The sequence below is a fragment of the Barbus barbus genome (assembly GCF_936440315.1).
Source record: "Barbus barbus genome assembly, chromosome: 38".
Lineage (NCBI taxonomy): Eukaryota > Metazoa > Chordata > Actinopteri > Cypriniformes > Cyprinidae > Barbus > Barbus barbus.
The window spans coordinates 5,129,291-5,151,096 of NC_136716.1; the positions used below are offsets into that span (position 1 = coordinate 5,129,291).

The 21,806-nt window shown below is 34.5% G+C and overlaps 4 protein-coding genes across 7 annotated transcripts in view; 2 read left to right on the plus strand and 2 right to left on the minus strand.

Moving 5' to 3' along the window:
• Nucleotides 1–278: 278 nt before the first annotated feature.
• LOC306857955 (ubiquitin-conjugating enzyme E2 D4-like) lies at nucleotides 279–6,862 on the minus strand. 2 transcript variants are annotated; one of them, XM_079398257.1, is made up of 7 exons: nucleotides 6,671–6,862; nucleotides 4,348–4,411; nucleotides 4,224–4,255; nucleotides 3,746–3,823; nucleotides 3,560–3,665; nucleotides 3,356–3,449; nucleotides 279–968 (listed from the first exon to the last, which is right to left on the minus strand). In XM_079398257.1, exons 1-7 carry the CDS (start codon nucleotides 6,692–6,694, stop codon nucleotides 923–925), a joined length of 444 nt encoding a protein of 147 aa, XP_079254383.1. In that variant the 5' UTR covers nucleotides 6,695–6,862; the 3' UTR covers nucleotides 279–922. The 2 variants fall into 2 exon arrangements, with proteins under 2 accessions (XP_079254383.1, XP_079254384.1); XM_079398258.1 differs by having other exon boundaries at nucleotides 471–1,490.
• Nucleotides 6,863–6,879: 17 nt separating this feature from the next.
• LOC306857957 (transcription factor A, mitochondrial-like) lies at nucleotides 6,880–11,375 on the plus strand. 2 transcript variants are annotated; one of them, XM_079398261.1, is made up of 8 exons: nucleotides 6,880–6,998; nucleotides 7,660–7,759; nucleotides 8,062–8,189; nucleotides 8,290–8,360; nucleotides 8,642–8,791; nucleotides 8,937–9,032; nucleotides 9,682–9,738; nucleotides 10,457–11,375. In XM_079398261.1, exons 2-8 carry the CDS (start codon nucleotides 7,674–7,676, stop codon nucleotides 10,694–10,696), a joined length of 828 nt encoding a protein of 275 aa, XP_079254387.1. In that variant the 5' UTR covers nucleotides 6,880–6,998; nucleotides 7,660–7,673; the 3' UTR covers nucleotides 10,697–11,375. The 2 variants fall into 2 exon arrangements, with proteins under 2 accessions (XP_079254387.1, XP_079254388.1); XM_079398262.1 differs by having other exon boundaries at nucleotides 6,935–7,117.
• Nucleotides 11,051–16,673, minus strand: LOC306857956 (DNA-directed RNA polymerase III subunit RPC4-like). Of its 2 annotated transcripts, none has more exons than XM_079398260.1 (9): nucleotides 16,533–16,673; nucleotides 16,034–16,196; nucleotides 15,616–15,662; nucleotides 15,233–15,374; nucleotides 14,802–14,920; nucleotides 14,604–14,706; nucleotides 14,234–14,499; nucleotides 12,832–12,984; nucleotides 11,051–11,711 (listed from the first exon to the last, which is right to left on the minus strand). In XM_079398260.1, the coding sequence occupies exons 4-9, from the start codon at nucleotides 15,366–15,368 to the stop codon at nucleotides 11,559–11,561; spliced, it is 930 nt and encodes a 309-aa protein (XP_079254386.1). In that variant the 5' UTR covers nucleotides 15,369–15,374; nucleotides 15,616–15,662; nucleotides 16,034–16,196; nucleotides 16,533–16,673; the 3' UTR covers nucleotides 11,051–11,558. The 2 variants fall into 2 exon arrangements, with proteins under 2 accessions (XP_079254386.1, XP_079254385.1); XM_079398259.1 differs by having other exon boundaries at nucleotides 15,233–15,381.
• A 1,366-nt stretch (nucleotides 16,674–18,039) lies between these two features.
• LOC306857940 (protein bicaudal C homolog 1-like) overlaps nucleotides 18,040–21,806 on the plus strand; it is a 94,610-nt gene continuing 90,843 nt past the window's right edge. The window contains exon 1 of the mRNA XM_079398229.1: nucleotides 18,040–18,416. Coding sequence (XP_079254355.1) covers nucleotides 18,221–18,416 — 196 coding nt within the window. The 5' untranslated portion in view covers nucleotides 18,040–18,220. The remainder of the gene's footprint in view (nucleotides 18,417–21,806) is intronic.

Below are 21,806 nucleotides of genomic sequence, written 5' to 3' on the forward strand. Positions count from 1 at the left end.
TTTGTGTTCTCAGACTACTGAGCAATTAAGAAAATCCCTCAGGCATAATTTGTGTAATGCTACTGGGAACATCTTTGTAATTATGGATGTATCAGGAACTGTTTACAAACAGCAGCCAGATATATATAGCTAAATATTACTAAAGGGATGTATAAATTAGCCTCTAATTACGACTTTTGTTTACCGTTTAGGCTCTAATGCACACAGAAAATGTTTCAGAAAGCAACAGAACAAATTAAAATCTTTGATAAGGCAGGAAGAATAAAGAAACTGTGCTTCAGAGGGATACATGATATATGCAAAATTAATTTTTTAATCAGAGATACTTGCAAGACCGCATCGGATCTAGTGGAAATCAAGGCTGGTGGCAATTTATACTCAAAGCCGTTTTAAAATGCATTTCAAGAAAGCAAATAAAAACACTATTGTGTACCAATATGAGCAAACACAACATATGAGAAACACAGATGCACGCTTTTAAACAAATTTTAATGCAAAATAAAAAAAGAAAAAATAGATCCAGTATAGCTGCTCTTAACTATACAATAAAAATATCTCAAATAAAATGTAATCAACTGAATGAGAGATACAATAAAACTGTTTTAAATTTCTTAATTGCCCTCGTGTGGGGTAACTGTAGTTGTATAACATCATGCCAATCTTAAATAGGATTTATGAAACAAGAAAACAAAGTGCCCAACACCACTGCGGGGAATGACCAAAATGCACAAAACCAATAAAAAGCTTACTGTCTTTTTGTGCAGCGCACAGTCCCCTTCAAAATACTAGTTCAGCTATTATTATTGGTCATTTCAGATGGCAAATGTTAACAGTACAATGTGTTTAATAATATAACCTAATCTTACTTTTAGATGCTAGAATTTACAGTGATTTGTGACTTAAAAAAATGTCCATTAAGTCTTCACATTGCATACTTCTGGGTCCATTCTCTTGCTAGTCTGTTGTACCTGGTACAAGAAAATCAAAAATTAACAAGTTCATAAACAGTCTATTTCGTCTAACCAGATATTCTAATCTAACGTAACCAGTATAGTCGATGTTACTCACACTCGTGATGTTCCAAACCTGTTTAAATGTACACAAAGGGTGAATTCCTGAAGGATAACCTGGTGATTCTTGTCAATACAATGAAAGTGAAAATGCTGTAGTCTTTTAAAATTAAGTCATATGATAGCTTTGTGTAGGAATAAGCCACAATTTGAGCAACTGTTTAATAAAAAATCTTGATATAGGTCCTAGCTCTGCTTCATGCATTCATAAACACATCCAAGATGTAAACAAGGTGTATACTTTGCATTAGATCTCACAAAACTGGTCTGAATTCATTCATCTGACTCACAAATGCACTGACTCAATGGGTGCTACTCGATTCTCAAATAGGTGCGTCCTCGATTCTTCGCTCTTCCATCCTTCAGCCCATGACTTGGAAATCGATCTACGTCAGCCATCATGAAGGACAGGTCAATTCTCTAATTGCACCAGGAGTAGGCAAGGAACGAGGAGTGAGGACGCATCCGGAGCGGGAATACACAATGTGTCTTGATGAAAACCCTGACACTCGTAGAAATTCTCCACCCCTTCACATTAATCACAATTTTGATTTAAGTTTCACCTTTGCAGTACATTTCACATACCCTCAAATAATATGTAGGCCTAAATATATGTCTTTGAATTGCACATCACATTTCCATTAATTTGAATGGCACGGTTTTAAAACAAATGTAATGTAATGCATATCCGTCATCAAACAGATAAGACTTTTGGAATAGTACTAATAAAATAAATGTGTTTAAATACACAGCAATCAAGTTCATATAAATTTATAATCAATAAATCCAATTTGTTACACAGCTAGCCATATTTAAAATATTCATACTTTTCATTGTTTTTACAATGATTTATGTTGATTCTAAGCGCTTAGCATCAATACATTTTGAAATTATCATTTTATGATTTAGATCAAATCAAATAGATGCAAATATTTGATTTGATGCCAATAAACTATGCCACGTACTATTTTTTAGTGCAGTTTCTTACCCATTTAATTTATGTATGACTGACAAACTTGCACCACATTCAATTTATTAGTTTGTTAAAACAATGTAATCCAAACTTTATATGCATTTTAAATACATAAATCTTGAATTTAGGCTTAAATATGTGTATTTCAATTAGCGATCTTGTTTTATTATTAATTTCTTTAATAACCAAATCTCAAAATCATAGGCGATTACTTGAGTGCAGTTACATTTAGTCATTTAACAGATGCTTTTATCCAAAGCGACTTACAAATGAGGACAATAGAAGCAATCAAAACCAACAAAAGAGCAACAACATGCAAGTGCTATGACAAGTCTCGGTTAGCCTAATGCAGTACACGTAGCAACGTTTTTTTTCGTTTTTAAGAAAACAAGTAGATAGAATATAGCAAAAAGAAACCTATCTGTTATTGTTTTTTTAAAGAAACAAATAGATAGAAAAGAAAAAAGAAAGCTTGTGTTAGTTTTTCAAGAAAAGTTAGCAGTTAGATAATAAATATGCAATTGATAGAGGGTCAAGTGTGTGTGTTTTTTTTTAAATAAAGACAGATAGATAAAACAGAATTAGAATAGAGAGTGTTAGAGAGTCAAATAAAGATGGAAGAGATGTGTTTTTAGCCGTTTCTTGAAGATGGCTAAGGATTCAGCTGCTCGGATTGAGTTGGGCAGGTCATTCCACCAGGAGGGAACAGTTAATGAAAAAGTCTGTGAATTTTGTGCCTCTTTGGGATGGCACAATAATGCGTCGTTCACTTGTAGAACGCAAGATTCTAGAGGGCACATAGGTAAAGGGGTGCAGGTTCTGTAGGCAAACATTAATGCCTTGAATTTTATGCGAGCAGCTATTGGTAGCCAGTGCAAATTGATGAACTGAGGTTTGATGTGCGTTCTTTTCAGTTGGTGATGCTTTAAATTAAAGTGGGGATTAAATGCTCAGGAATATTCCAATATACAAATAATTTATTTTGATTCCACTATCCTCATTTTTCCTTGCACTCTAGTTCGGAGAAGCTAGGGTGCAAGGAAATGAAGCGAGGATGCACAATTGAATAAGCAGCACCCAATGATCTGAACACACTGGAGGAGAATATTATCTATGAATAACAGCTTAAATTTTGGCTTTTTACACACAGAGCTAGTGTATGATTTCAGGAGACTTTAAATAAAGCATATAAATATTCGACTTGAGCACTTCTTCAATACTTTTGTTTTCCTTTTGATACTTGTTTTCTTTGTCGAACGGGTTTGGAACAACATGAGAAAAAAAAAAAGACTTTTTTTAACTATATACTTACTTTTCTTTGTCTGATTTGTAGATGTGCGCTATGTCTGGGACTAAGGGGTCATCAGGATTTGGATCGCAAAGCAAAGAACATATGGACAAAAGAACTGAAAAAGAGATGCAAACAATCACAATCACGAAAGCATAGGTAAACTGGGCATTACAAATTCTATAGTTCAACTAATAAAGATAAAAGAATTAAAATCCACACAAGTACCTTTTGAAACTGTTAGAGCTGGAGACCACTGCGACCTCAGGATGTCCAGGCAAATACTTCCATTACTGTTAATGTTGGGATGGTAGATTTTTGTTGTAAATGCTACCTGTTAAATCGAGATGGGTGTCAAAATGCCACTTTCAGACAACATGGCAAGTACATGGAGGTGGGGTGTAGCGTCATTACCTTTGGTGGCTTGAAGGGATAGTCTGTTGGAAAGTGAATTGTGAGAAAGAAGACCCCTCCTTGGTATGGACTGTCACTCTGCAAATCAAAGGACAATAGAAATTAGCAAACTGTGTAGGTGTATTAAAATAGGTTACATACATCTCAGATCGGCCTTTAACAAATGATGATGTTGCTTAGTAACAAATATGCATAAGTGAAGTCACAACAGAAGATAGAAAATATCTTAAAATAGATAACAGATATAACAAAGCAGCAGTCAGGTTCACTGGTGTGTTTGCAATCTATCTGACACATGCATTCACAGAAACAAAAAACCCTATTATACACTGAATTTATTTTAATATGCTCAGAGCTGGGACAGTTTGACAACTCTGGCCTGTTTTCTCTCTAAATTATTCTTAAAATTCACATCATCACATTCAGCATGTATTATTAAGCGAAGCAAACTGCTAATGCTAATGAGGTGAGTACTTACAGGTCCCATTATTGTTGCCTGCCAGTGAAACACTAAAAATAAAAAAAGAGACTTATTGAAATTTGTCAAGTGTGCCAGATGTTATGTAAAACAACTCAATTAAAAAGACGGACAGTGAACTTACAGTCATCACCAACCGGTCCAGCAGAGCACTGAGCAGGAGGGTCCCTCTGCAAGTCTTGAAGCTCCTGAAACAGAAGAAGAAATAGGATGATATTATTACTCCACAATTGTGTTTCTAAATATATTTATATAGCCATTCTAATGTTAAGTGGCATATGTGGAAATTTTCCTTTCTAATTTCAGTTTTCAAATAATTTCGATCCTCAAGGTCATTTTTTGGGGGAGTGTGGGGGATGGGGGCACTTTAAAAGACTTCCGGTATCAAGATGGCTTTTAGAGGATGAATGAAGTTCGCACACGACGTGTCTTAGCAGAGGAACCCATAGGTGTAGCTCATTAAAATAAAAGCCACCTGGCTCGATATTTTGTTGTGTAATAAAATTTCATTCAAACATTAAGCTTCAAATACATTTTGTGACATTTTGAAAAAAATCATCACAGGGCTCTAAATTTTCAACATTAAAAGTGCTTTGAACAAATAATATGATTTAGTTTATTAACATCATAAAGCCTACAGTATCATATTTAATATGCAACTTTTGCTGAAAAATCTACTATGTGCATTCTGTGCCTAATTCTTTTTTTATATTTTTAATGAAGTAAACAACTTATATTCTTATATTCTATACAGAAGCATCTTAGGTTTACGTGGTCATTTATTCATAAATAAATTAGGTAAAAATGGATCAAATGCGATACATCAGGCTTTTAAGGAATATTTATTTGTTCATGGGTCAGAGAGACAAGATGTCCCATTTTGGTGTCCGCATCAAATTTAATTTACAAAACTGATTTTAAATACACAGAAAGCATATTAAATGCAACAAAAGAGTCTACTTTGTTGTTTCAAATAACTTATGAAAATGTCAAAATATGGGTGAAATAATGTTGATCTTCATTCAGTCAAACAAATATAGTTTGGATACATTTTAATGTACAGGTGAAAAAAAAAGTATTAAACTTTTATTGATTTGATGCTTGAAAACCCCTTTTCATCTTTTACCCTCATCTCTCTCATTCATTACATTAAATAGCTTGCACCGACAACTATAGAAACCTATAGAGCTTTGGTCATAAAAGCATTTACAGAACATTAAGAAATTATTGAAACATAACCTGACATTTGATATTTATATGCATTATGCAAGTGGTCTGCAAAACTGTTATACAGATATATTATGAGAACTTCATCCATATAAACAACAGTATTTTTATTTATTTGTAATGTTATAAGAGGAGGGGGGATCTAACGGTTCAATAAACTTTCTCTCTGACTATTATTCCACATGACAGGGTTATTAATGCAAACAATATGCGCTAATACTACACATATGAATTTGTAACAAAATATATAATTGCATAATTATTACGCATAACATAAGCCCATTTTAATAGAGGTAGACAATCTGATTATGTGCCTTCTGGCAAGGACTTTGGGACTTTGTTAAAAGGGTGTTTAACAACACTGCGACACACATCACGGTGTTGCGAAACAAAACTGTCAAAATGACAAAGTGATGGCGTCACGCTGGAACTTCAGAGAATCAGGTTGTGTTGCTTTGTGTCAAACACACAATAGCGCCTACCGACCATATCCAGATAAACTACACCAAATCAATTGTAGCCAAAGTCCCTCGAAATGTCACATCAGCTGTGAGGTTTAACAAAGCACACAAAAGTGGCCGAATCCACACAAAGATTGGCCTCGTTTAGTGCGGCTGCTGCCGAAGCTGGAGCAGGTTTGCTGTCTTTGTTCAGTTCTGGGCCTTCTCGAACACGGATGAATACACCACATAACCGGCTTATTATTAAAATGAGAGATACTTTCAGCTCGTTTTCACTGTAAAGAACTGAATAAACTACGCGTTCTGATGTAAACAACTACTCATCGTGTTTGTTTTTTACACGTATGAATGTGTTTGTGTGCTAGTAACGATACATTACTGTGGTTGACTGGCAACCTTGACGCGTCGTTTTAAGTTCTGGTTCACCAGCTTTGTTGACAATACAGCCTGTTATACATTTATGTACGTTACCTCAAGCAGACAGTCAAAAAACAGTGAAAAATCGTCACGACTGAGTGAAGAAACACTGTTAGCTAACGTTAGCCGTTATGTGCTAACGATACATTCCGTCGACATATTAGATTTATATTAATACGAAACAGTTTGACTTGATTCACACTACCAACACCAAACAAAAATAAATAATATATTATTAGTTAGTAACAGAAGTGCTATTTTTAACCCCGATATTCGATATAAACAGCGCTAGCAGGTTCAAAAACTTGGCTAATGTTGGTCATGTACGCACAAAGGTCTTACCTTCTGTATTCTCTTTAATGCCATGCTGCTTTACTGTATGTACCGCCCCAGATTTACACGATTATATTATGTGTCCGATATTATTGCTACGAAACAGCTCAGCAATACTGTGTTCCCCTGAGTAAAAAACGAATGTGAGCGGCGAGAAAGAGAGACAGCTGTAGCACAGCAAGCTCACACTTCCGGTGCGGCGTTGGGGTAAACAAAATAAAAGTCACTATGTGTCATACATTTGCAAGAGCATTAGCACTGCCAAAAATATCAATTACGTAAATTAAAGATATGGAGAATAAGAGAACGCAAACAAGTGCATAGAGGAAACGAAAAGGTAAAGGTACAACAATAATAATAATAAACCTACAAAAGAAAAGAAAAGTCTTTGGCACTGAACAAAATTTTGATTTACTTTATTATGTGCATTTTTATGAAGAAAAATCATATTAAAATGTAAGTATCAAATACGACATCATGCTTTCGATGAATGTTTGTTTGTACATCTCTCGATCACCATTGCATTATAAACAATTAAATTATATTAAAACTATATATAGCATGCAACTGATATGTATATGCATTTTATGTATAAATAGTCTGCTATAAAATCTCATCGATCTATCAGAATGTCTTACTTTTTGACCACATAAATAACAACAGCAGCATGTTTTGGTCTTTTTTTCCCCCTGACTTTTATTTTATATGTCAGGCTTCAAAGGGTTAGTACACGCTTTACCAAATAACACAATAATAAAAATAAAAGAATGCAAATAATTTGGTAAATCTTGATATTTCCCAAATGCTATTTAAATAACGTTACAGGTACTTTTTTTTTAATCGAAAGATTCTCCCATAATGCAGTTCGCTGAGATCATGGCGCCTTTACTGGAGGAGGTGGACCTGTAATTCACAACCAAAACATTCATTTCGAGACAGCTATTGTGTATCTTGTTCTCACCGTGCTTATTAAATATTTGATTCATTTTATCGGGAAGATCACAGCACGTGTATGATGGCTCCGTTCAGTTTGATGTCAGTCGGGGCTAATCTTTTGGTGAAGTCTTTGGGTTTGTTCTCGAGTGCATCTGTTGTGAGGTGAGCATGCTTCAAATTTAAGGTCATTGATGCATGACTTGTTTATTAGTTAATGTGTCATATCTAATGAATTTTATTGTAACAACATATTTACATGCAGCTACAATAGAGACAGATATAAATTCATATCTTAACAACCATATGGTCAGTTAATGTAATATATATCGTGACAACGCTGCACTAGCTCAATAGATAAAGTTATAATTATTTTTGTAAGGTGTAAAAAAAAACTTTTTTAACGAATAAATTGTGTACCATCCATGACCCAGTTTTTGTGCAGTGACAGTACTTTGCAATTGTAGGTGTTCATATGTAGCTCCAGTGTTAAGGAGCTTTAGCACCACAGCCGGGGGTCCACCTAAGAGACCCCTGACAGCATACATGACTTATGTGAAAGAGATGCATCCCACCATCAGCACACAAAATCCAGGTATCTGCTTCAGTCGCAAGGCTACCTTGCATTTCTGATTTGTTTTGAAATAAGATAATGAACATCTTGAAATAAGATAATGAAAATCTGTTTTGTTCAGGTGTCAAAAATGTGGATATTGTCCGAAAGTTAGCACAGCAGTGGAAAATACTGGCTCCTGAACAGAAGCAGGTACATTCTTGCTTCATGTTATGTGTGTGTTCATATGTTCCAGTGCATTTTTTGTAAATGTCATGCTAAATAAAATGTGTACATCTCCATTATTGTACATACATGCATCCAGGGAGCAATATAAGGTTTCTGTGGACAACAAACTGCTGCTTTTGCAATAGAAAAACATCAATCAATCAATATGTATAGGGCATTTTTCAGCCACCCTGCTCTTTACTTATTGCTCTTGACATTGGAAATTCCTCAGTCATCCATTAATTTGAGCTATATCTCATGTGCAGCCATTTCAGGAAGCATCTTCAGTGTCCAGGGAGCAATATAAGCTTGATCTGGAGAAATACAAAGCCCAACTGACTCCTGCACAAACTGCTGCTCTTGCAGTTGAAAAACGACTAAAAGTGGCCAAAAGAAAAGCAATTAGGAGAAAGAAGGTGAGTTTTGCCTTCCATTATGCAACTACTATACAAACCCACCAATGAGACACTTTACACTGACTAAATATTATTACATTTCTTCTTCAGAAATTAAGTTTTTTGATTACCTTTATAGTAAAGCAATATTGTACTTCACTTGTAGGAGCTGAACAGTCTTGGCAAGCCCAAACGCCCCAGGAGCGCCTTCAACATCTTCATGTCGGAGCACTTTGAGGAGGCAAAAGGAACTAATATGCAGGTGAAAATGGACTTTAGTTCTTCATATTCAAGATTCAGATTTTATACGGTATGCAAAAAAATTCTGCATCTAAAATAAAGCTAACTCTGCTGTTCAAAAATTTAGCATCAGTTAGAAAATAAGTCTCTTATCCTCATCAAGCCTGCATTTGTCTAATAACATATTACACATACAAATTATTAATAAAAAAGTCTGTTAATGTATTTTGAATGTAATTTACTCCTGTAATGGCAAAGCTGATTTTTCTGCATCATTTCTCCAGTTTTCAGTGTTACATGATCCTTCGGAAAAGTTTGCTGCTGAAGAAACATTTCCTAACTTCTTCGTATTCTTGTGGATACTTTTTTCAAGATTCTTTGATGATTAGAAAGTTCAAAAGAACAGCATTTCTTGTTTATAATTTTTTTTTTTTACACACCCTTGCTGAATGAAATTGTTAAATCCTTTAAAAACAATCTTACTGACCGCAAACTTTTAAACTGTAGCATATTTTGTATAAATAAGTTCAATTTATTTTTGCATCTGGTGTATTAATTCATTTGAAGTTCACAGTTTAACAAAAGATTATTTTTATAATATGCAATTAAAGTATTTAACACAATGTTTATTGCAACTAGTGTGTTGAATGTCTTTTTTTTTTTCTTTCCAGACGAAGATGAAGTCACTGAGAGACGACTGGGAGCGTTTCAGCGCAACACAGAAACAAGTGAGTTTTGCCTCGAGCATCAAACTAGCTCACACTACGGCTGTTTCATCATCCCTTGAGATGCCTGCGGTCTTCTAAGAGACCGACTAAGAGAAAAACACTACATGAGCAGTATCTCTGCGAATCATAAAAATAGCACCTTACAATTAGTGATGCCATGGTGAGGAAATTTTCCCACTGATTAATACACTTGTGACAATGTCGATATTACCGATTACATCTCACATTTTACTAGAAAATATTTGTTAACGATGGCTTAGTATTGCATGACAGGATTTAACCTTTTCCTTTCTTTTAACAAAACGAATGCTTGAAAATGGTGGTTTTAATTAATATTCTTCATGAAAAACACAATAACAATAAAATAGAACATGGACAAACTCGCTTACGTTAAACCGAACAAGATGGGTGACACACAGGGCCCCGTACATCAAAGAAATATACCTTTATTAGGGTAGCAAATTAAGAATCTATTCCTATGACTACATTAATTTCATCGTTTTATTAACTTTGAATGAGGGAACAAATCACTACAAGATGGCCACGATTTAATAAACTGAGCAAACAAACTGTGGGGTGTTTGTCAAGTAATGTCATTTGTGTATGGCCGAACACCAGCTACCGGGGAAATTCTACTCACAATTATCTTATAAAGCAATTGAAAGCTCGCTATGTTTTGCAACAGATCCTTTATCTGACTTCACTGCTCCATTTTCAGATGTACATTCAGCTGGCAGAGGATGACAAAGTTCGTTACAAGAACGAAATAAAATCGTGGGAGGAGCACATGATAGAGATTGGAAGGGAAGACCTTGTTCGGAGAAAGGAGAGGAGAACCATCAAAGCCAAAACCACTAAAGACATAAAGAAGAAATCCAAAGTAAGAGTGATTAAGACAAAAGCACCAAAAAAGAAGACTGGAACAGCAGTGAAAAAGACTGCGAAGAGCACCAAGTGAAATGACGTATGCGTTGTACAAAGGCCAGTACCGTCCTCAATAAAAATGTGCTTTCCGTTACTAGAGCTGCATTTATAGCGTTCAAAGCATGAAGGGTTTAAAACTGTGAAGAGTCCTTTATGATGCCTCATCTTTTCAATAAACCCCTTTTTGCTGGTTTCATTTACTCCCTGTATCATGTAAGCAATAGTTTAGGTCCCGATTATGATTATGTTTTTATATACTTATATTGCTTTTAAGCTGCTTAAGAATTCAGTGTTTCTTGATTGGCTATGAAACGTAAGACTGACATCGATTTTCATTTGCTTCTTAGAGTTTGTGTATCATGCTTTAAAAGAGGACGCCATGTTTTTTATAATGTCTTTACTTACAAAATAAACATTTTCTATAAAAGCAACAGGAGCTATTTACAAAAGAATGCTACACGACTTCATCAAAACGTTTAAAATTTCATAACTGTGCTAAGGTTAGAGATATGGTACACCCCAAAGTGAAAAATGAGTCATTTACTCGACCTCACACATTTCATTCTGTATAAACAAATTCAGATATTTTAAAGAATATCTGATCTGCTCTTTTCATCAATCAGTGAATGTGCAAATATATATATATATATATATAATTACATGGTATGGAGGGAAAACGTCTAAAAATAAAAAATATTCAAAGTTTCTCTCTTATAACATGAAGAGTGAGTAAATCATTTTCATTTTTAGGTGAACTATCCCTTTAAATACTAATCAAGTGGCCTCATGTTTAGGCTGAATATAATCTTATAATGCAATTGTCAATTCAGGGCATACAACCTCACATTAAAAACAGTAATTTACTGTATAATTTTAAATATTCTCCAGGGATAAAATCAGGACTTTGAAGCCGAGCTGGGGTCAGATGGCAGTTTGGCTTCTTGCAGCAAAGTCTCAAAATCAGGTGAACACACCAGTTTGTGTGTGATGTTTCCGAGCACAGTCATGTCTCCGGTCAGGCCCTCCGACATCCGCACACACACTAGGTGCTGCAGATACAAAAATGATCATATCCCATGAAACATACTTCTTGTAAATGACATCTACAGTGCATTCGTTTCTTCATCGGAATAGATTTTGAAAAATGTAGGACTACATCACTTGCTCATCAATGGATCCTCTGCAGTGAATGGGTGCCGTCAAGATGCAGTCAGTCCAAACAGCTGATAAAAACATCACAGTAATCCAAAAAATAATCAAGACTCCAGTCCATCATTTAATGTCTTGTGAAGTGAAAACCTGTGTGTTTATAAAAATAAAAACCATTAAGACATTTTAACTTTAAACTGTCACTTCTGGCCAAAATAAAAATAATTAAAAAACAATGGATTTATTGCAAACAGTTTTCAAGACATTAATCGATTGACTGGAGAGGTGTGAATTACCTGTGGATTATTGTGATGTTTTTATCAGCTTTCATTCTGACGGCACCCATTCACTGCAGAGGATAGACTGGTAAGAAAATTACGTAAGGCTAAATTTCTTTAAATCTGTTCCAATACAGATAATAGCTCATCTACATCTTGGATGACCCGAGGGTGTGTACATTTTCAATAAATTTTCAATTCTGGGTGAACTTACTTTAATAAATAAAACAAATCCAGTTAACTTCAATATTGGGCTGTGCAAAAATATACATACCAGAATGCTACCATAAAGCCCAAATGCCTCTGACTTACCTTCTTCCATGAAACACAAAAGGGGTTTTGTAATTACATTGTTTAAAAAGGCTGCTAAAACAATAAAAATGCATCATAAAAGTCATAATGCATGTTTTAATGCATCATAAAAACATTTTGGAGATTGGCAGGCCCAGTTGTCATTTATTTTTATTATAAGTTAAAAGATGAAAATAGCAATCAAATAATCTGTTATAAACATGCTGAAACTAGCTGAATAGAGAAGAATAAAAGACTATTTACATATTCTTGCATTATGATTATGTTTTTTTTTATTAATATAAACTTGTCATACAGATATTTTTGGTTGTGTCTGTTTTTTATTCTGATATGACTTTATTCTGATATGTTTGCACAACTGATTGTGTGTGCACAATTTTATTTTTCATTTTGCTACACTGCATCTATTAAAAATAATATGTTAACTCACCTGTAGGAAAGAGAAGGCTGCTCCCTCTGAGACATCTAATGTAACATTTCCCATGACCAGCTGAACTTTACCAGACTTTCTAATCTGCAGTTTTCCAATCACACCCTCAGAGAAGTCTGACAGCAGAGGTACAGCGGCTTTATCAGGCTGATCCTGAAGAATGATATCACAACAGCATTAAAATCCTTCAGAGGACACTGAAGATGACATTAAATGTGGTTGGCTTTCAAATGCTCATTTCATTAGGAAATAAACTCCTTGATCTTTTTAAATAAGAGTACTATAAAATCATACTATACAATTATAGCAAAAACAACTTGTGTAACATACAGAAGCAAAAAAAAAAAAAAAAAAGTTTAATTCAAACAGTCTTAGAAAAAGAATTTAGAAAATCATAATGAAGTTAAATATTCACCCTTAAAGGGATAGTTCACCCAGAAATTAAATTTTTATGTTTATCTGCTTACTCCCAGGGCATCCAAGATACAGGTGACTTTGTTTCTTCAGTAGAAAACAAACTAAGAGTTTTAACTCAAACCGTTGCAGTCTGTCAGTCATATAATGGCAGTCAATGGGACCCACGGCTTTGAGAGTAAAAAAAAAAAAACCATACAAAGACAAAACCTAATTAAACCCTGCACAATGTCCAACTGTCCTGTTCACAACAGCCGGCGCGTGACGGTGTAAACAATGAGTGACGTATACACGTGACAGATCACTTCCGCGCATGCGTCTACTATGCCAGAGCACGTTGACGCGTCACACGCCGGCTGTTGTGAACAGGACAGTTGGACATTGCTGTGGATCAGAGGTAAAAAATTAAATAAATATTGTTCAGTTTCTTGCACAGACCGATCGTTTCATGTCTTTATGTATCGCCACGAGTTAATTTGGTTTTGTCTGTGTATGGTTTTTTTTAATCTCAAAGCCGTGGGTCCCATTGACTGCCATTATATGACTGTATATTGTATATTATATTGAAAGATTGTAACCGTTTGAGTTAAAAATCTTTGTTTGTGTTCTACTGAAGAAAAAAAGTCACCTACATATTGGATGCCCTGGGGGTAAGTAGATAAACATAAAATTTTCATTTTTGGGTGAACTATACCTTTAAGGTCTTTACACAGTCCAAAATTCTCATCCGAAATTTTCGCACGTTACAAAAAATAAATATGACCTCAAGTTGTGTCAATCACGTTTACACACTGCCTCCGAAACGTTCGTCTGTCATAAAACAATTCGGATAAGGTTTGATTCTCTGCATTTTCGCATCCGCAGCAAGCATTATGATAGGAAAGGATGACGAATACGAAAATTTCGGACTCAGTGTGCAAGGACCTTTAGGGTAAAAATACAGTAAATATATGATATTTTTAAGGCATAGTATGGAACATAAACTTACCAGAGCTTTAATTTGTGATGAGTGCTTATCTTGGGTTTTGCCTTCCTTTCTAGGTTTCTCTGGGCTTGAGGTTTTAGGTTGACCAGGTATGGTATCAGGAAGTTGAATAAACAGTAGTTCTTCCTTATCTGAAACACTCATCTTTTGGAACAGTTCTCCAACCGTTGGCTGCTGTAGACATGCAGACATGCCCCTCGCTGGCACAGGGTATTTCTGCTCAGCTTTGGCTGATTTCAATGCATTACCAGATGCTGTCTCTTCTTTAACTGCAAAAATGCCTTGGACTTAGTTACTTGTTTAATGTAAACAGAACAAAAGCTAGCAACAAAACAAGCTAAATAAAAATGATTGTTGGTATAAACTAACTTACATGAACTAGCTGCAACTGTTGACAAAAAGTTGTGTGACTGATAGAGTGGAAGTCTGATTGGTCTTTGCTTGGGATCATTTTTTAATCCAGGATCATCCAAAAACTGTAATTAAACCAGGAAAAAATATTTAAATGCTACGGATTAACTTTCAAGACTCCATGAAATTTGTCAAATAATAAAGGGTCATTGAGACGTACATCATCTCGTTGGAGTTTTTGTAAAATTTCATTATCATCATCGTTATTCTTTTCCTTTTTAATGCATTTTGTGACGAGCGAAGGATCACAATCACTCAGGTTAGAGCCGCTCCAATTACCTGTGAGATCAAAAACAGGCACACGAATGTTGACTTGATGAAATTTCATTTGATATTTAATATTCATTGCACCACCAAGAGTCAGCAGTAAGTGCCAATTTATTTATTTGTATAGCACTTTTCACAATACACATATCTTCATGCCTTATAGTTTCATTTGACAAATTAGGACTGAGTGATAAAGTACTGTATTTTGATATAAAAATCAAGCTTTTGAGACCATAATTTATAAATCGCGTTACCCAAGTATACTGTACTATATATGTACAAACATAATGTCAAATCACTACAAACTTTAAAAACGTGCTTTACCCAGCTTCCTGTAGGTGTCTGCTGGACCCTGCTCAAAGATGGAGTGAGACTGAATAGTCGGAGGTTTTTCTCGTCGCCGTCTCTCTCTCTGTCTGTCTTCCCTCTCTCTTCTCTCTTTCTTTGGTGCAGTGTGCATCTCCTCCTGTAACCTCCAGAAAACAATTGATTTATATGACAGCCACCTAGTTGTATTTTTTCAGATAAGAGCTGAAGATATGTTAGTCTGAAATTAACCTCTGGTATTTAAACTTTAGGAGAAAAAGGGTTTGCATTATGTATTATGTTTCATTAAAAACTCTGAATCAACTATGTGTTTGTCTCTTTAATTAAAAATGTTAATGGAATGTGAATGTGGCGTTTAGGATGAAGTATAAAATACTTACTCATCTTTAGTTTTGCGAACAGAGTGAACATTTGGTACAAAGGTTTTCTGTAAGGGGAAAAAATTATCAATTGTTTTGAATATGCTAAATTTAAACTATATTATTGCACATCTCTAAAAATAAAGTTGGATATATAAGTATACACTGCACACATGCAGTTTATATAGCAAATTCCAACTGCTTGCTTGTTTATATATCATCACGTTAGCTATTATCTCTCTCTCTATATATATAAAATTGGATAAGTATATATTATACTGTAAACATTGCAATACAATTATATTATTTTCTTTAAAGCTGCTTTAAAAATAAATAAAAAACATGTATTGTGAAAATAACACTGACTTCTAATATATTTTGTGTTTTAAGCAAAGTTGAGAGCATTTGATATTGAACCATTGACATTAGAAAGTGCAACCTTTTTATGTCCTCCCAGGGTCAAATCTCTGGAGCGCAGAGAGGTCAGTCTGCCTGGTGGGGGTGGATTCAGTGATATTCGGCCTGGGAGAGCTCTACCCAGAGCAAAAGATGGTCTGAGAGGGGCAGATGAGCTCGCGTCTGCATCCCCGTCTCCATGCATCCTGCCAAAACCCAGAAACACTAACTGAGAACACCGACTATAATCTGTTGCCTAGCAAGACTTTTGTTTGGGGCATCATAGGTGATTTCTCAGACTGATGCAATGGTAAATGCGCCTTGGAGAGCTGTGTGTTAAAACAAACAGACGCTCATTCAAACACAGTTGCTGCGCGCTCACTGAGATTACACTTCAAGAAGCGCGCGCCTCCATTTTGTTAGCAGACTATCAAAACAAAGACTTTAATACCAGTTTATGCCGTTTGCACAGGCGGATTTGGAAATGCGTGGAATGATGATGGATATAAATACATATAACTGAAATTAAAGACCGTACGTACTTGAAATTGGTGTAAACACCTTAAGACATTTGTGTTAAACTCCTCCAGCTGACAGCTACATCCTTGCAGAAGCATCGTGGGTCACGTGATCCGGGTTTACCAAAAAAGTCAACAAAAGAACGTAGTGCCATTTTGAAGAGCATCCGATAGACGCAAAGTGCGTAACGTTATGCTATTCTCTGTCATCAGTAACGCACAGATACGATGTTTCCGTTCAAATCAGCGTAAATAAACGCACAATGCGTTACTGATGACAGGGAATAGCGTGCTCTTCAATTTTACGCGGACACAGAGAGACAGAGAGGAGACGAATTGTTGAATAAAGTCGTTATTTTTATTTTCTTTGCGTACAAAAAGTGTTCTCGTCGCTTCATAATATTCAGGTTGAACCACTGATGGCAGATGGACTACTCTAACGATGCTTTTCATACTTTTATGGACCTTGACAGTGTTATTTACTAAGCAGTCAATGAGACAGAAGCCTCCCGGTTTTCATCCAAAATATCTTAAATTGTGTTCCGGCATTTTGGGCTGGAGTGTCCCTTTAATGCATATATTGTAAAAAAAACAAAAAAAAATACAAATATGTTATTAGTCTATATTTATCTTATATGGTCTTATATTATGTCATAATTTTCTTACTGTAAACTATATTATAACTACTATATTATTTATATTATATTACATATTTAAATATGATTTGTATAATATTAATAAACAGTTATTTTATCACCTTAATACATAATTTATAATTATAATGTTCTTTATATAATAATAATTTAATATATTTATTTTTATATGTATACATTGACATCATAAATGTCTCAATATTAAAATGTAGGCCTATTTTAAAACTACTGTTTATTATAACTAATTTAACCAATTATATTATATTATATTTTTGTTTTATATGCTAATGTTATTTTATCACATTGATGAAACAAATATTTGTAAGCATTTATATTAAATTAATATATAATATATATTCTATACTTATCTTACTTGGTCTTATGTGGTTTCTTGTATGGTGTCATAATTGAAATAAGTCTTATTAGACTGTAAATTGTATTTTCTAACTAATGGTTTTTATAATAAATGCAATAAACTATATCATGTTATTTTATAACGCAATATATGACATACACATATAACACACACATATACGGTATCTTACTGACGTTATTAAACTCTTTATTATTAATACTTTTATGAAATTACCACGCAGATAAATCATGCTTATAATAGGAATTATCTATTATAATAATAAAAATACAAATATAACGATAATAACCAAACATTAAAATAAAACATTAAGATGCAAAAATTGTTATATTAGGCTACTAAAAAAATATCATTTTAAAACAAAGCATGCCGTATTTTAAACACAGTGGCTGTGTCTCAAAGCTCAAAACGTGAGCTGCTTATCCAGACATAGACTGCATGTATTTGGGGGCATCCTAATGGGCCAAAAATGGTGTTTAGTAGAAGACAGCTCAATAACTTTTGTGACAGACCCCTTCCATCCACTCTTCCTCTGGCTCATATTGAACAAAGGGCGGCGCTCTGCTTTTGCCTGCCCTCACTTTATCCTCCTCCGGTCAGTGTAAGTCACACAGAGCCCGTGGTCTCTCTCCGCGGGAATGATCTGATCTGACGGCTGCGGAGAGTCAGCGGTGCTCTATGAAGACATGGCCGCTCAGTGTGAACCCTTAAGCGGATACTTACAGCAGCAGTCCGATCCGGGCTCCAACAGCGAGCGCAGCGCTGATTCCCCACTGCCCGTGTCTGAGGATGACTCCAGCGGACCCACGGCGCCTCCGGACCCCGAGTGGACCGAGGAGAGGTTTCGAGTGGACCGGAAAAAACTGGAGATCATGCTATTAGGTAAAACTGTTGTTTCCATCACAACTATCACCAATTTTAGAGAGTTTAAACAGTTTGAAAGAAACAAACAAACACTTTGCAAGTAAAACTCAAAGTTGACTAACTTACTCAAAATGCACAGTTGCTGTTAATAATTGTTTTATTTAACTGAACAAACACTGTAATGTAAAATCTAATGCATTGCTTCCAGCTTCTGCAGATCCAGTTATGTTCCTCTTCTCCTTTGTGTGATTCTCATTCCATACCCATTTTGTTTTCCCAAACATTATTTTAATAGTAATAAAATAGTAGGCTCTAATGAAAATTATATGAAATATTCTAGCGTCCCAGATTTAGAAAAGCCAGTAGTTGAGGCTCCATTGTTCAGTTTACATAGAGAGCTTCCAATTGCTTTGAAGAAAGTTTGTAGTATAGTTTGGAAATGGATATAACTGTCTGTCATTCATTTAAACATATTTTAAGCATTGATTGTTCAAATTATTGGTTGTATAGATTTTCAGATTTTTAATGTATGCTTGGAAAATAACTACCTTTTCCACAGCATTAGGCTACTGAATATATATATATATATATATATATATATATATATATATATATATGCTTTTTTTGTGATATTCAGGTGTTTAGTGTAAAATCCCAGTTTTGTTTTGCTGTAAGGAGCTGTACTGTATATTATTTCACAGTATGTGTGTAGGGACCAACTCAACCAATAAGAGGCAGTGTTAGAGCATTTCTGCTTTTGACATTTAGCCTTGAATGTTGTGTTTTCCTCAATTTGTTGAAGTAAGTTTAAAACAAGTGACACTGTGGTCAGCTGCTTCAGAAGAGTGGAAGATGAAGTTAAATGTAATTTTTGGACAATGAACTATCACGTTTTTGGCTTATGATTCTGACTGCATGTGGGTTTCACTTAGTAGAGTACAGGGCTGAGCAAAGAAAACTGTTGTATTGGTTTAAGTAGAGACACAAATCATTTATAAATGCCACTTTTTCCTTTAATCTGTTGCCGTTTTGTTTTTTAACTAGTGAATTTATCAAGCAGTTGATAAAAACCGACAAGGACTTCTCATTCCCCCGGCTCTGTAGGGATGGTAAAACGCTTTGAAGCTCTCTGCTGTAATACTTTGTCCATGTCGGGTCATGCTTTCCGCGTTGTTTCATGGTTCTGAGTGAGTTCAGAAAGGGACATCATCATCATCCTACACTCACAAAGTCTCTAAGTTCAGTTCACCACAGCAATCCTTCCTGCTGAGGTCATTCAGCATCTCCTCGGTTTTAAAGTGTATTTGATCAACCTGCTTGCTGATTTTCCTTGAAGACGCACAGAGAAGCTTGTGTGAATTATGAGATTTATTTTCCAAACAAAATGATTGGAATTCAGCAATACTCAATTTGATATAAGATCAGTAAAAACTGATTCATGATCCATAGAAGTAGAAAGTACTTTTATTGTGAGAGGAAAAAAAAATATTTCTGTTTGAATAGACATTCTGTTGTGTCATATTGTATCATTTCATAAATGGATCCATACTTCATTGGTAGCTGTCACAAGATTTAGTGTTGTTGTTGTTGTTTTTTTTTAAAGTTTTTAAACATAAGAGCAATTTTCACATATTTAAAGTTCCAGTTTCAGTCTTCACATTTAATAGCTGTGACTGGAGAGAACTGCTCACCGTCTTGTTTTCAGAAATGTTAACATCACGGGTGTTCGCTCCAAAAGCACTTAGTCCATCAGATATAACGAGAACAGTTAAGCAACATTCAAGACCGCTTTTATGAAGCTTATTATACCTCTTGGATGGGAACAACTATTAATCGTTTCATTTTATAACTATTTTTGCTGGCTCATGTGGAGGAATGGCTCACTGTCATTATGGAATTCTCTAAAATCAGTAATGCATCACATAAAGGAGGCCTGAAATTGTTTCTGTTCCAGATGTGTATTAATTATTAAATATGTGTAGATTATGTCGAGAAGGAATGTGTTCATACCAAGAAGCTGTGTCTGTTTAATGTTATGTTTACTGCACCAGTGTCAAAATGATATACATGCTTCTGTTCCTGAGGATCAGCACCCATAATGCAATATACAGTCTGTTGAAAATGTAGTGAGCTGCATTCATATAAGCAGCATTTTAAAGAATCATAATTTCCCAGTCTAGTCACCTTAATTGTTAGAAATGCATGATATGATATGATATGATATATATATATATAGAGAGAGAGAGAGAGAGAGAGAGAGATGTGTTAAAAAAAATTTACATTCAGTATTTAATTATGCTTTCTCATTTCTCAATTTCTTATATTTTAATTGCCTTCTAAAGCTCGCAAGTTAATTATTAAACACATCAATTTTAGTTTTTAGAGTTTTATAATTTTTTTTTTATTCAGACAAAATAGTATCTAATTTTAATATCACTTATCAGCAATAACATGAAAATAATTATTGATACGTGTATTGGTATGGGACAGAATTTTAGAATTGGTGCATACATAATCAGTGTTGGGGAAAGTTACTTTTAAAAGTAATGCATTACAATATTGTGTTACTCCCTAAAAATGTAACCAATTACGTTACTTAGTTACTTTTTATGGAAAGTAATGCGTTACGTTACGTTACTTTTGTGTTACTTTCGCATTACTTTTTAAATATGAGCAGGGCTTGATTGTTTTTAGTTTAAGAAGTTCTATATATTGCAAATGTAAAAGCACTTTCACATCAAAAAGTGTAATGAATAAACCTCAGGCTGAAGGAAAAGGAAATTCACGTCTGTAAAGTAGAACGCAAGAGAAGAAAGTTCAACACTCTTCGGCAATAAAAAAAACAATGAAGCACAATTGTTAGTTTATCTAAAGTCATTTTTGCTTATTAGTATGGTTGAACTGGATCATCAAAGGTCAGCAGCAAAGACATTGGTTTATAAAATGGGATTAGATACATTTGTGTTGTTTAACTTATTTAATTATTGCAGGTTTTCGTCATTCTGAGTTTGCATTTCATTGTTTTAATTCATTTTGATGAATACTAAAACAGTTTTTTTGCAAGTGAGATGAGTTAATGCACATTCACATTTAGTCTAGAACTACGGTAACATCATGTTCACAGCTCACACAACACCTCTGTACTTTCGATTTCTCCCAACATGAGGACAGGAGAACCAATCAGTCAATAAATGGGAAAAAAGTAACTGGCGTTACGTTTTTGAAAAAGTAACTCGGATATTTTCTTGTAAATTGAAAAGTTACTTTACTTGTTACTTGAAAAAAGTAATCTGATTATGTAACTCGTGTTACGTAATATAGGGTCATTGACGTATAAGGAATTTTGACAATTTTAAAATACAAAAAATAATAATATCTACTGTAATTGTTCAAACATTAAGAATATTG

Excerpts from the sequence above, each read along its gene's own strand:
- LOC306857957 (XM_079398261.1), top strand. The coding sequence starts at position 7,674 with ATGATGGCTCCGTTCAGTTTGATGTCAGTCGGGGCTAATCTTTTGGTG. Across the intron at positions 8,792-8,936 it reads AAGCAATTAGGAGAAAGAAG|GAGCTGAACAGTCTTGGCAA; the intron begins GTGAGTTTTGCC and ends CTTCACTTGTAG. Across the intron at positions 9,739-10,456 it reads TCAGCGCAACACAGAAACAA|ATGTACATTCAGCTGGCAGA; the intron begins GTGAGTTTTGCC and ends CTCCATTTTCAG.
- LOC306857955 (XM_079398257.1), bottom strand. The coding sequence starts at position 6,694 with ATGGCATTAAAGAGAATACAGAAG. Across the intron at positions 4,256-4,347 it reads TGGACCGGTTGGTGATGACT|TGTTTCACTGGCAGGCAACA; the intron begins GTAAGTTCACTG and ends TTTTATTTTTAG. Across the intron at positions 3,450-3,559 it reads AGCTCTAACAGTTTCAAAAG|TTCTTTTGTCCATATGTTCT; the intron begins GTACTTGTGTGG and ends TCTCTTTTTCAG.
- LOC306857956 (XM_079398259.1), bottom strand. The coding sequence starts at position 16,195 with ATGCATGGAGACGGGGATGCAGACGCGAGCTCATCTGCCCCTCTCAGA. Across the intron at positions 14,707-14,801 it reads AAAAACTCCAACGAGATGAT|TTTTTGGATGATCCTGGATT; the intron begins GTACGTCTCAAT and ends GTTTAATTACAG. Across the intron at positions 12,985-14,233 it reads CATCACAAATTAAAGCTCTG|GATCAGCCTGATAAAGCCGC; the intron begins GTAAGTTTATGT and ends ATCATTCTTCAG.